Raw genomic sequence first — 15389 nt, forward strand, 5'->3', positions numbered from 1 at the left:
GAACTGTCCTTTCCCGATTCTATTTACCGCCTTCATTCTCTTAATTAAGCAACTTTGTCCATTGGAAAAATCCCCTGTTTACAATTGTGATTTGGTTTTTCTTACCATATATTGTGTGACTATTTGTATATTCTGATGTTGCAGAAAGACAAATCACATTTATTTCCTTTATTGACAAGCAAGATTGTGTATCTGAGTACCCAAGAGAACTAGAGTTGGAGCACTGTGTATAATATTTGAAGCCAAGCAGCAAAGCTGTTGAACCATCCTGGGAGCTAGGAAAGAAGCTGAGTGCTTGTCATTCTGTCCATTTCCGTCGCAGACAACAGGCAGTTTTGTGCTAAGAAGAAAACTATTGTACAGTTTTGCACATTGGACTAGAATCAGAAGACTCAGTTTGCAGTCCTAGCTCTATACCAACTCACTCCTCAGTGTGGAGATATGGTAGGCACGGTGTAAGTACAGATTCAGTATTTGACCACAGGTTAATTATGTGACTAACTAACTAGTCACATAACTATGTGCTTTACCCTGCAGTACTGGAAGGGAAATGACTCTTAAGGCCCAGAAAGGAGTTGGTGGAACAACCAGAGCTATGGTACCATCTTGGCATATAGAATCATCTTCTTGACCAAACACCTTGTGTTTCTGAGCAATTCAGGACATTTGAGGAATCAGTAGTAAAAGAAAAGGGAAGGGACTAATATTTCTGAAAAATATATCCACCTTGGCCCTACCTCAGGCCTAAGGACAAAAAAATTTCCAGAAGTATATTATGTTTATGGTAATCTTTTAAACAACTGGGTAAGTAATTCCTCGTCTCAGCTAGTGTTAGCAACCACTGCCTTAGGGGAATGGGTAGGGGCCCCAAGGGGACAGGGGACATCCCTGTCAGCCCTCCCCGAGAATTAAATGCCTGCTCCCCACTCTGTGGCTGTCTCTATGGACTGTGGGAGGGAGGAAGGGAGGAAGGAAGGAAGAAAAAGAAAGGAAGAATAAAGGAATAAAGAAAGAAATAACCACTGCTTTAGAATAGTGGCTTCCAAACGTTTCTCTTCCCACATACCCTGAAAGAAATTTTTAAAAATCCACTTGAAACTAGGTACATTTGAAATTCATATCTGATATTTTCATCATTAGTCTAAATGGCTAATGGCAAAATAAATTATTTTGGCATATTATAAATATTAATATATTTTAAAGATACATTATTTATTCTTATAAATATATCCAATGAAATTTGAATACCAGTATGATGTGAAGTTCACTTTCATGTAAAAACACACATACATACGCTTCTATAACAATCATAAATTTTATGTAGTTCCAGTTTCCACAGAATATTTTCCTAATGTGGTATGTTTATTTACTTGAAACTTTTATATTGATCATTCTATCATATTTCTCTGTATAACTATATATAGTTTTATATATATATATACACACATGCACACATATATAAATTTGTATGTGTTAAATTGAATATGTATAAATTTAAAATCGACCTTTCTTTCCCATGTCCATAAGGCATTAAGTGTTAAAAATGGGCTTTTTTTGACATTTAACATTTTTTTCCGCTTTACTGAGGTATAACTGACAAATAAAATTGTAAGCTACCGAAAGTGTACATTACGGTGAATTGATATACATATATATTATGAAAGGCTTCACACTATCTAGTTAATTAACATATTCATCACCTCACATATTTCTCTCTTTTGGGGGGCGGTGAGAACATAAAAATGTATTCTCATTTGAGCCATTACCACAATTATTATTTTATACAATAGATCAAAACACCATAGTCTATTACAAATGTTGATCAAAATAATTACATAAAAAATAAAATTTCATTTGAAATGCATTTCTGATTAATACTAGAATGAGGCAGAGTTTAGCAGGAATTCTATTCTAGTTGCTTTTTTTTTAGGTTTAAGCATGGAAAAATCTTGTTCTTTCAAAAATAGAGAAGTATTGAAGGCCTTTTCTTATGACATCACTGAACTTCTGCAGCTTCTTCTAAGTTGGGTGCCACATTTACATATTTACCTATCAGAAGAATTATTTCAGGTAATCTACCAATTGGCAAATCTATGAGGTTTTCCTTCAATTATAATGAAAGCAAAGAATTGGAAATTGCAACAGCAATTTCTGGAAAGTATACAAAAAACACCACCAAGATATAATAAACAGCCATTATGCTTGTAACTCTTTCTCATAAAGGCACCTAGATTAATCTGGTGTATGTAAAATATGTGGGAAATATTACTTAATTTCAATATATTTTTGTCAATTAAAAACATGTACTTTGAGTGTATTTTTATCAAACTATGGAGCTGCAGGTCTGGCTAATTTAGTTTATGCAAAATGGTGACCACAATAACATAAATGGCTAAATCATTTTTCACTGTAAAACAAATCAACCAAATCAAACTTGCTTTTTGTCTCAAAAAAACTGTCTTAAGTTTTCAACTCAAATAAATGTCATAGAGAATATCCACACTGCAACCTTTGCACTTTTGAATGCAGCAGTAGCTGGGTATCAGCTCACACCATTTCTCCCACTCATCCCTTTAAAATGGTACAAGTTCACAACTTAGATTTAATATTTACCACATTAATAGCAACGTCCTAGGCTACGTGAAAATCGGAACCCAAATCTTTGAAAATCAGACCTCTGTAGATAAGTGTTTCCAGATTATAGGAGAAAAAGTCAGCGTGAGCAGTAAGGCCCTTTACTCTCATATGCACGCACCACACACTTCAGCAACGTCTAGAGAAACACCATGTGCCATTCCCAGCACAACCCCAAGTCAACTTGGATAAAGGCAGTCAAAATTTTTGCAAATTTCTTCACCAATGGTATTCCTAGGCAAGTCTTAGCAAGCCAAATGGCCAACATATTATATATCATTAACTGGAAATAATTGGAAACATCTGTGACTCTATCCATCTGAAAGGCATATATTTTACTTTCAAAAGTTTTTGGTACCACGATATGTTGAACAATGATTTCTATCATTTCCAGCACTCTACAGAGTACAGAGTTTTATGAATAGGGAATAGATTTAACTGAAGCTTAAGCTGGACAGTGAACCTAATTTTTGGCTATGAACAGGGCACCAGAAACTTTTCTAAAGTTTTCTTCCCTGCTAATTTGTACACAGTTTCTAAGCCACTTTTAATGGCTGTAGGAAAGAGTAAACTTATTTATATTTGTACCAACATCTTCTACTGGTCTCTTAAATTAATAGTCAACCTGCTATGAACTTAGAAGTGTGTCAGAAGTAAAGGAAATAAAGAAAAACAAAGCCCGGCAATTTTGGTTGGAGAAGTTCATATAAAATTTAGAGATACTGGTCCTCTGGAGGTAGCTGGAGAAGAAAGGGATTAAGTATTTGCTTTTGTTTTCCAATGAATTATTTGGAATTTTAACATGTTTCAAAATAAAAAGTTCCTTCAGTTAGTACAATAAAAGTTTCCCTTAATGATTCATTTATTTACATTTCATTGTAAAACATACTCCCTCTTCATTGTGTTGGTTATAGGAAGTAAGGTATAATGTGTGTGCATAACAAACATGAGGTATATACACCTCCCTTCCCCTTACCTGTGGGAGACATAGCTAATTAATCACGGCATTCTTTGCTACTGAAGAGAAGTCTGAATTTTGGGGTTTCATGAATCTGTTATCCATCAGCTGATGCCGGCATGCAGATTTAAGCCTATTTCCTTTCCTTGGTACCAGAGAAAAACTTAGGTCAGCATGTCCACCCTCCCCACTTATTAGCTAAGAAATCTTGGGAAAGGCTTTTAATCTGTTCTGCTGCCCTCAAAGGACTGTTACACAAGTGGAAAGATTAAATTCCCGTAAACGCATTTTGTAAACTGTACAGTTGCAATCACACATTGTTTGAAGAAATAAGATTAATTGTTTTGTAATGTAAACAGCATTACATCTTTAGTTAATCTAAACAGCATTACATCTTTAGTTAATCTCTTCCTGGGCTCTTTCCATACATATTTATTTTATCTCTTTTGTAAGTGCAGATTTTTGTAAATCTATTTTTGTAAGTGCAGATTTTTTTTTTATTTTTGGTTTTATTAAAACTGTCCACACCTGTATTCCCTTTGAATGTGATATCTGATCCTAACCAGAAGAAAATGCTGCTGGAGGAGAAAGCTCGAAATCTCACACCTGGCTCATCATTATGGTGCTCCGGCAGTCCTTTCTTCTCGGCTGGAGGCTGTGTGATTAATAACCCCTCTTCCCAATCATATGGGTATAATACTCGTCTTCCTTTGGCTGGAGGTGGGAGATATCTTATAAATGTGTGACGCACATGGGGGCTTCGTGATGCAAATTTCAAAATCAGCTAGGAGTTGATTGGCAGAAAACCGAACAATGGGGTGACAGGTGTGCTGGGGGTCAGGAATCTGTGAAAGAGAGGCTGAGTGAAGGTGGAGAAAAAGAGCTAGAGAGATTTGGAGTTAATCAAGAGCAGTAGCTGGAACAGCAGCCGTTTATGAAAGCAGATCTAAGCCAGATATCCTGGAAGAGAGGGCAGCTTCAAAGGCTGGTGAAAACAAAGAGAGGTGTGGGAGTTTAGCTGACTTCACAAAAAGCAGGATGGAACTAAGACGCCAGGATGATGCCATAAACGGCACAAACGTATTCTCTGTGTACCACATTCCCGAAGTGTGCCTGTCTGCCCCAGGTTTGTACCCTGAGGAGCCACGCCCATTTCTGAGTATGACAGCCTCAAGGTCAGAGACGCTCTCATTTGTTTCTCTAGATGCCAGCAGGGGACATGCACTCAGGAAGTGTACACTGGACTGGACGGAACTAAACATTGGATTGTCAGGAAGTTGATTTGGGTAACACGAAAAGGGGAGAAGCAGAGAATCGAGCCACAATCTCACCCCTTAAACATGCCAGCAGAAGTGATGAGGATGACTACAGGAACGTTTAATTGGAAGGCTTCCAATAACTAGGCGGAGCACATTGTTCAAGATAAGCCCCATTTTGGTTTGCATTCTAAAATTCTAGTTAAGATGTGCTAAGTTTTCTGCATAGCAAATGCTTTCACCCCAAGGCCAACTAGACGATAACAAGTCCAAAGACGGAAAGTGTGTTGAAACTTTTCCAAAAAACTGGCTTGGGTATCTGTTGCTGACTTACTCTCTCAGGTGATCCAGTCAGCATAGCAAAAGAACTACCCCAGAGAGAAGAACAGGTGGAAAGGGGAAAGGTACGGATGCCACGTCCTGTGATGGCCCGCCCAAACGATTGCCCCACTCAACCGGGGGCAATGCAGACAGGAGAAGTGAGAGCCAGTAGCTTGATATATTGGTCACATCTGCTCTTAGGGACACTTCATCCATCTTCTTTGCACTCTAGCCACTTTGCCTTTACGGATGGTTTTTACTTATGTAAAAATATTTTTTCTTTGGGCAGTATGACAGACTCAACACATGCTTCTGTGTCCAAATGTATTTCTTTAGCAAATTATCTGCAAGCCAAAATTTTATGTGGGGTTTAATAAATCTGTGAATATAGTTTATACATACACACTTTAATTCAAATAACTCTCTTAAAATAGTCACATTTAACTATCCATGCACACAGACTATATGTTTACATCATCCCTGATGCATAAGTGGAAGTTTTCCAAAAATTCTGGGTACAGTAGAAAGAGGGAGTTCCAAGGAAGGAATATTACCTCTAAAACTCCTCTCTAACACATATATGAAGGCATTTAATCTGTCGCCAAATGCCAGAAATATTTTACTTTTCCCATGTGAGAATGAATACTTCACCTAAATGAATTTTAAACAGTGAAATGACTACTTCCATCCCATCGAATCCATCTTTACTTAAAAATAATCAAAATGAACGGTTTTAGAGTTTCAAACTATTAGAGAGGGTTTTTTATTTTTTTAATTAAGAAGTGCTTCAGCTTGGACATATTCAAGGGAGGTCACTCAGTGCTTTAGCCAAGAACATAATTCAAATATTGTGGAAATAATTTATGCTACTCTTCAAATATTTACAGGTCTCCCTCCTTCCTGACCAATTTGTGATTGTGTAGGACTGTGTGTCTAGTTCTGGACAATGAACTATGAGCAATGATGAGCTTCTCCTCCCAAGGAGGAGCATTTTAGTGCCATTGTAGACACTCCAGATCTATCCTTGCTCTCTGGCACGGCAACCCGTGATGATTGAGATGGTGGCTGTGTCCCTAGCCTTGTTTCCTTAGTGACAGTGATTGGTAAAACTTCCTGCTGACCCATGAGAATAAACCTTTGTGGTTTTTAGTCACAGAGACTTGGGAAGTGTTTACTAGCACAGCATACGAAGTGCATTGTGATTATATATGTGTGTGTATGTATATGTTTATATACATGTATTCCTCACTTTTTTTTTTTTTTTTTTTTTTTTTTTTTTTTTTTTTTTGCGGTACGCGGGTCTCTCACTGTTGTGGCCTCTCCCTTGCGGAGCACAGGCTCCGGACGCGCAGGCTCAGCGGCCATGGCTCACGGGCCCAGCCGCTCCGCGGCATGTGGGATCCTCCCGGACCAGTGCCCCCTGCATCGGAGGCGGACTCTCAACCGCTTCGCCACCAGGGAAGCCCTATTCCTCATTTTAAAATATCTAATAACTATATATTAGTTACATAACCTAATACACACACTCACATTGTTTCTTTTTAAATTCCAGAAGAATTTTACGTGAACCAATTGGTGCCATTCTACCCAGAACATTTTATGTCTTGTTATTTAAGAATTGTGAGTTAATATCATTCTGAAAGTAAAGAAAGAGGTCACAAGCAGATTCTACTTGTATTGTTAGTTGTTTATAATTGTTAAGACGGTGCACCTCAGTTGCAGATCTACATGGAGTCTAAGAAAATATACGTAGATCTGCACATACACAATCTGTAATAAATAAATGGAGACATGTATAATAAAGTTGAATGAATAACTTTATGAATCCCACAAATAACTTTATGAATCCCACAAAAGTGTGCATTTAGCTTTAGTGAAAGTTCTTCAAAAACATAGGAGTTATTTATAACTCCAAATGCCTTCTTGTAGAGGGAGGGTTCTTCATTGACATAATACTATGAAAAATAGGGGCATGATAGTCTAGAAGTGGAATTTATAGAAAAGCTGAATTGTTTTGAAAAAGGTGGTGGGGGGGTGATAAAAAGAGATGGATGGTACCTAGGGGAAGTCTAAGAAGAAGCTAGGGCAAAGGGAGAGGGGAGTTCCCAGAATTAGCAGCACAGCCAGAAAGAAGCACTCGGCCCACAGCACAGCCTGGTTTAACCTGACACATCCCTGTTAAAAGTGGCACTGATTAGGAAAAAGCACAGAGCCACATTTTACCCACAGGTTCCAACTGTGTGCACTGAGTTTGCACAGAAATAAAACAGTTCCGGAAGCACTAGAAGGAGTGGTTGGCTGTCGACACTTACTGCGAGGACAATCTGGAGGGAACTATGAGCCACTTCTATGTACTGGTACTCCAGAAAACACCCCGAGACCGTGATGTAGCGATGGTCTTCTGGGGCCCAGTCTGGGGCAGGTGTCACTGATGTCACCGTACATCCTGGTCCATTCTCCATCCACCAAGATCGGTGCATTGAAATATTAAAAGTCAGGATAAGGTCTGTTTCCTGCAAGAAGGCAATTTATAAGGATGAGAATTACTTTGTAAATGTTAGTTAGCTTATTCGGACTGAATTGCTTTTGAGTTTCCCATTTTGAAATGTGGGTTTCTTCCCCTCCCCTTGCTGTATTTTATAGGCAGAAAGGTAGCATCTAAAGTCAAACTATCAGTTCCACCTGAAAATTATGTCTATCGATTTCATTTATGAAGGTTTGCCTGACTGCAGTGATACAAATAAAAATACTTACTAGTAGAATTGTCAGACTTACATTGTTACACTGAAAAGTCTTAGCTTTTAGGACTTGTAAATATTACAAAGGGAGTGTTTTAAGCTATTTTTATCAAGTGCAGTTCATCTTCAGCCTGCTATTTTCCTCTCCCTCAGAATATTTACCTTTTGCACATTTTAAATGTTAAAACTGTACATCAGTTTGGCAAAATTTAACACAATAATGTGGTTAGTGGTTAAAATATGTGAGAACTTTACTTAATAAAACACATTATTTCTTGTACCCCCGCCACTTATTATTATTTTAGAAAATCAGGATCTTTTCAATCTTGCCAACTCCTAATATAAAATTGGTCACAATACTTCTTAGAAAATATCATCAGCAAATTATTGCAGGGTGAAAATAGTTAAGTCAACAACTCTTTAGATGAGTTTCAGCATGTTAGGTGATGTGCAGCTACAAATGGAATGATGGTAGTTTCTGCACTAGTGACCTTGAAATCACATACACAGATGTGGAGCTGTCAATAGCACAGGGACGAATGTTGTTTTCCAGGAAGAGAATGCATCAAACACATCCTAGTATTCAGCAAGTCATGAGGGAAGATTCTAACAGAGAGGATCAATGGTGGAAAAGGAATTATTTCAGTCTCAGTGATAGAACCTCAAGATAATAGATGCCAACTACTTTCACACCAAAATGAGGTACCAGATTGACCAGGCAGATCCTGCATAGGAAATATTAAGACATATTCACTTAAACTGAACATATGAAAGGGCTGAGCATAAGTGATCAGGGAATTTGGAGACTGGAAAGAGTATTCCTTTGGAGAGTGCTATGTTATGAGTCTCATCATCTCCATAAAGTGGTGGTAAGGGAGGGGGTAAGGTCTCTTCTCTTCAAGCCTATTGAGAAAGGCTTCAAAGTATCCCTTGGAACCTGGGAGATACAGCAAACTGGTTTCTGACTCAGTCAGAATAAATCTCAAAATAAAAGTCTGTGGCTGGAGCTACCTGCTCAGTGGCTAAAAATGTCTTTTTTATTGCATTAGTTGATTTTTGAATAGTGAACCAGTCTAGTATAAATCCCACTTGGTTGTGGTGTGTAATTATTTTTGTTCATTGTTGAATTCATTTTGTTTGAAAACATTTTGTTAGGATACTTGCATCTATATTTGTAAAAGGTAGTGTTCTTTTCCTGTATTTTCTTTGGTTTTGGCATTAGGTTAATGCTACCTCATTGAATCAGGAAGTTTTCCATCTGCTTCTGTCTTCTGGAAGAGATTGCAGAAAATTGGAATAATTTCTTTCTTAAATGCTTGGTGGAATTCACCGATGAACCCATCTGGGCTTGGTGCTTTTTGTTTTGAAAAGTTATTAATTGAGATATATGTATATATCTATATATCTATCTCAATTGATTAATTTATTTAATAGATATAGGCCTATTCAAATTTCTTCTTGTGTGAGTTTTGGCAGATTGTGACTTTAAAGAAATGTGTCTATTTCACCTAGGTAATCAAATTTGTGGGCATGGAGTTCAGCTGTATACTGAAGTCTGTCTTCTCTACTACAGCAGCTAAAATAAAATTTATCTTGCCACTTTTAACAAGTTTCCAGTGCAATTTTTTTCTTAACAGCTCTCATGTCTTTCTCTTACCTGGTTTGCTCTCTTATTTCACAAAGTACATAATTCACAACTTTCTTAAGAAGAGGTGAATGATTTTAAGTCTGAAGTGTTTTTACCCTACTTTTATATTAATTGACTAACATTTTGGATGGATATGTGCTTCTTGGTTGAAAATCTTCTCTCAGAACTGGGTGGCTGTTTCTCCATTATCTTCTAATTTCCATTATTACAGTTAAGAAATCTGATATCATTTTGTTCCCTGTAATTTTTTATGTAACCTGTTTTCTTTCTTTTGGTTTCTTGCATCTTTTTGTTTTAAACAGTGAAATATTTCAAAAACATCAAAAAGTATAGAGGATATTATAATAATACCGTTATACCCACCACTCAGTTTCATTGAATCTTATGTTATATTTGCTTAAAGTCATTTTTTAAATAAAATTTTATACATATAAATGATGCTTCCTCTGTAGTCTTCCTAAATATGATTTCCCCCCATCTCTCCACAGATAGTTACTATCATGATTTTGGTGTCATTATTCCCATGAAAGCTTTTTGTAGTTTTACTGAATATTTACATAGTTATTAATAATACAAAATGCTGGTTTTTTAGGTTTTAAAATATATATATACCCTGTAACTTACTTTGGTTCCATGTTATATTTTTGAGGTTTATTGATGTAGAAAATCTTTTTAGCTTCAAGTTCTGAAATTCAGTAAAACAGTATCTTGATGAGTTTCTTTTTCACTTAGTTTGTAGAGCATCTGGAGGGACTTTCCATCCAAGAGCGCTTTCCTTCCATTCTAGAAAACAACCTACATTATATCTTTAATTGTTCCCTCCCCTCTACTCTTTTGTGTTACTGCAGGAAGCTCCTATTAGTCAGACATTTGTCTTTCAGGATTGATCTCTTACATTCTTATTTTTTCTTTCGTATTGTTCATATCTTATATTTCTCTTTACTCTCTTGTAGATTTTCTTTACCAAGTCTTCCCAAACTTCTATTGAACTATATCTTTAATTTTTAATATTTGGAACTTTTAAGAGCTAATTCTTCTCTAATTGTTGCTTTTGTATAGTTAATATATTTGAATTGTTTCTTGGCTATAAATTTTCTTATTCTCTGAATACTTATTCTTTTAAAATTGTGTTTCCTACTTTGTTTTTGCTTTATCCAAGTTACTTATTTTTACTAAATAAGTAAACAGATAAGTAGATAATATTAACAGTAATTATCAAGGATCTACTATGTGCGATAGGCAATGTTCCTACCTTTACGAGTGTTCATTTGGGGGTGGGGTAGATGGACAACAAATACATGAACGTATCAAAATGTCTGTGTAGTGATTAATATATGCAGAAATATAAGCTCAAGTAAAGAAATAGAATAACCAAGAATTGGGTGATGGGGAGTGAACACAATATTAAATATAATAGTAAGAAAAGATGTCTCATTATTTTGTATTTGCACGAGTTCTGAATGAAGTGTAGGAGTAAAGAGAGCAGATATGGGGAAAAGCATTCCAAGCAGAGAGAATAGCCAGTGGGAACGCCTGAATATTTTCTGTTATGTTTATTTTTGCCTCTGACTTTCTTGTTGGAGCTGTTCCTTAGAAGTCTTTCACAAAAGTTGTCCTTTCATACCAAAGAGAAACTAAAACTTGATTGGCAGTTTGTCATGCATTAGTGGGCTGATCAGCTGGTATCCTTCACATATGATGACTGAGCAGGGCCTTCCAAATACTAGGTCTGTAGGGATTGGCAGGACTTTGTTCTGGGTCTTCCACTTTACTGATGGGGTATACATCAGACCACAGCCTCCTTGGGCTGAACTGGGGAGGAGCTGATGCTCTTGCTACATAATACGCAGGCTTTTTTTTTCAGCATACAGTATTTAATTTAATGCTCATGTATTCAGAAACTTAACTCATGCCTGCCTGTGCTTCAAGAGTCTTACCAGTCCAGAGGAGAAGCCTCATTGCATAGACTAGAGGAAGTGCCTCAGGGCAGTCTAACTGCCCCTTGAACAGATTATTCAATTCATTTGCATTTTTAATCCTGTACCTCACATACACCTTCCACTTCTAAATCCTGACTTTTCCAAGGGTTTTATGGGTCAAATCTGTACATTGGAACCCACTGCATGATCATAAGTTGTAGGTTTTTCCATGTTGCTAAGTCATGTGCTAATCCTCTACTTTCTATCTTCCAAAAACTGTTGACACTTCTTGTCCATTCTCTTTTTACTGTGTGTTATCATTTTTTTATTCTTTAATACCACTTGGTGGAGTTTCAGGATGAAATGTAAGTAAGTACATATATTCAACCAGTGATCATTAACTGGAAAGTTTCTGGCATTATCTTACATTCTTATTTAGTTTCTTGTGGACATTTAAACAAAAGGTCTCTGTGTAAGCATAAAATAATGCACACATAAGCACGTGTGCCTTATTTTAAGCACAAAATATAAATTCCTGCTTGTAAAATAGACAATCGAAAGGTCTTTTTAAGTCCCCTTCAGTGCAACAGAAATTCCTGAGTATGACCTGCTCGATGCATAATCAATAGGTTATTTAATTCCCGTATATTTTGTAATTTTGAGTTCAAAATTATAAGGACTTTTGAGACAAAGAATAAATCTTGATAGCACAAAATAAGGCATAAAACCACAGACCAAATCTTGTATATTATCAATGAATTCACACCGAAAAGGATACAAGATAGGCTCAGAATTGTAAGATTAAAACACTTTTATATCTAAAAGGACTTTAATAATTATATGTTCAGAGTAGTATAGTGTAATTTGTATAAATATATTTATTCATCTCTCTTAGTAACTATTCAAAAAGTTCAGATTAAAGGACTCCATTATTGGTCATGTCGTTTTTCAAAATAGCAGGGTCTGATATATTACATGAAAGCTGTTATTAGCATTAAAAAGTTGTTTCTGATGGGGTTGTATGTATTCAGGGCAACACAAGAAGCCTAATTGCTCAACAAATAATAAGCATTTGATAATTAAAAAAAGAGCATTGAAAAGTAAATGAGAAAATGATACTAGTCATGTCTGAGAATTTCAACAAAAAGCTACAATTTACTTTCATAATTTATGGCATTTGTTGCATAATCTATTCTAATAGTAAACAATTGATTCAATATTGCAAAGATTAGAAGGTGGAAGTAAGAGTGAGAAGCTTTCAGTTGCAGTTTAAAAAATCTGAAATATTTTCTTAAATTTCTGGAGTTTTCTATTACTTAGTTCTTCTTTTGAAATAATAATATTAAAAATTGATACTCTCGCTTTTATAGATTGCTTAGTATCTGAAAGTATAGAAACTATGCTTCTTAGTAAATGGCAATTAGGTTATAGTTATCAGGATAGTTACTAACAAATATTAATTATTCATATACCATATGCAAAATACTCTACCAGGCCATGATGATGAGAAGAGATGTAAGATGCAATCTCTAACATTACAGGACTTATTGTCTCTTTTGGAGGGCAAGGTATAGAGAGAAAATGTAACAATAAAAGGAAGCATTTGGGCTTCCCTGGTGGCGCAGTGGTTGAGAGTCAGCCTGCTGATGCAGGCGACACGGGTTCGTGCCCCAGTCCGGGAAGATCCCACGTGCCGCGGAGCGGCTGGGCCCGTGAGACATGGCCGCTGAGCCTGCGCGTCCGGAGCCTGTGCTCCGCAATGGGAGAGGCCACAACAGTGGGAGGCCCGCGTACCGCAAAAAAAAAAAAAAAAAAATAGGAAGCATTTGATAAGCACCTAATGAGAGGTGTGGACAATGTGTGTCTGGGAACTCGGAGGGTGTGATGCCTGTGGACTCTGGTGGGGCAGCCTCTTAGAGATGGGAACTCTAGCTGGGGTTTAAAATAAGAGCCAGGTTAGATAGATCCACAGCCTCGGGGGAAAAGACCATTTTAACTGGCGTGGACCAAATAATCAAAATTGTAGAGCTAAGAATACTTGTGTATTTAAGGACAAGTAAGTAGCCTTATTTTTATGAGATGAGAGTTTTTAAGAAGGAGTAGTGTGTAAAATCACTTCAGAAAAACAAGTTGAGGACAGACTGGGGAGTGACTTAAATGCCAAACCAAACATCCTGGCTTATTGAAAGATTTTTGATCAGGGACAGGACATTGGCGCTATCAAACATGAACAGAGATATATTACAGAAGACATAATCAAGTCTCCTGTAGGATTGGGGTGGACAGTGCAGGAAACATGGGGTGAGACCAGTACAGGTGCTGTGTTAAAAATAGTCACGATGGAGGTGATCACACAGATGCTATAAAATCCAAATGCTTCATCTTAATCACCCTAGACTATTCTGCTGAGTTCCCTAAGTGTCCAGGGAGGTGAGACCAGGATCACCTTATATTATTTTAATACTCTCAGAGTAAGAATGGGAACAAGTCAACAATACATTAATACATACTTCTGGTGCTGATATTAGAGGAAGGCCAGGCAAGCACGTTGAATGGTAAGAAGCAAACTTTAACAACAATAAAAATACTCTGGAAGGTCAAAATAGTTATATTAATAAAAGCATATGTATTTAGACTTCGGGACTAAGAAGTAGTTAGAGAACCCTGTGATTGAATGGCATCCTTAATTAGCTGAGGATGCAGGAGTTGGGATAGTGAGGAAGGCTATATTTGACACCAAGAATCACTTATTCTCAATGAACTCTTTTTTTTTTTTACAACCAAATATATACTGAGTTAAAGTTTATAAGATCATCAGAAAGCATTGTGTTATATCTCATTGCCAATATCTATATGTGGATACTAATTCATAGGAAATTCTGAAAAATTCTTTAGAATTTTCACAGCTTATTTCCAGCTGGTGAACTTAATATTCTAACCTTAAACATAGCTGTTTTCTTCTGTTAATACATGCTTAAATCTTTGCAAACCTGCTCATACATATAAAAACCCTAATGCCAAATTTATCCTGGTAACACAAGAATTAGTGAAAGCAAATCATATCGTTCAAGATGCCAGGAAGAAGGAGCTAAGAAAATATGGTTTTGAAAAGATAAGCAAAATTACAAATGCACTTTATTTGACAAGTAGAATGACTGTTGCCTATATAGCAATGCAGCGTAGAACATAAGGAAGTTCATATCTACCAACTCCAAAATCCAAAAATGTAATCCATCCTACTATATGATAAACTTAAGTAGATGGAACATCAAAAATATATTTGTGCCCCTACTTTCTTCTAGAATCCTTAACTATGGGTAACTTTGGGATTTGGCTGATTATGGATCATAATTCAATATGACACCATAGGTAGCGTTAACTCCAGTTCCTGGCTCCTGTCTTTAGTTATTCAAGGAAAAATCAAGAAAATATTTCTGTGAGCATGAAAAACATTACAACCATTCCTCTAAAATCAATGAGGAAAACCTGATATTTGGATTTATAAAATCTAGTTTTAAAAACAAAACGTGTTTCTTCCCACTATGTAGAAAGACTTACTAAAGATGTAGTACAAAATGTCTCAAGTTCATTGCTATTACATGTTTTCATTGTTTCTTGCCTGAAAACAGGTTTCTCATGTCTGTGTTGCAACAAAGGCCATTATTTCACTTTTCTAAATCTTATCCTAATTGCCTCCTTAGTCCAGATAAATGTTTTACGTTATTCTACAACTGGTCTGCATCCTGAGCATTGTTGCAAAAATTACATTTTAATGAAATCCTCCTCAATACTTCTTATTAACATCCTGCATTTATCTCTGTATTTAAATTAATATTTTGGGCTACCCCTTCTAAGCTTTTCCTGATTAATTCCATTCCTTTTTTGAGATCATAATGTTATAACTGGTGTGTGTGT

At 36.4% G+C, this 15389-nt stretch overlaps 1 protein-coding gene across 1 annotated transcript in view; it reads right to left on the reverse strand.

Moving 5' to 3' along the window:
- The window catches only part of NKAIN2 (sodium/potassium transporting ATPase interacting 2), a 146257-nt gene extending 138608 nt beyond the window's left edge, over nt 1–7649 (reverse strand). Inside the window, exon 1 of the mRNA XM_065888822.1 lies at nt 7482–7649. Within this exon, the coding sequence (XP_065744894.1) occupies nt 7482–7649 (168 nt within the window). The remainder of the gene's footprint in view (nt 1–7481) is intronic.
- Nucleotides 7650–15389: the final 7740 nt, after the last annotated feature.

The sequence above is a fragment of the Phocoena phocoena genome, chromosome 12, assembly GCF_963924675.1.
Source record: "Phocoena phocoena chromosome 12, mPhoPho1.1, whole genome shotgun sequence".
NCBI classification, from domain to species: Eukaryota; Metazoa; Chordata; class Mammalia; order Artiodactyla; family Phocoenidae; genus Phocoena; species Phocoena phocoena.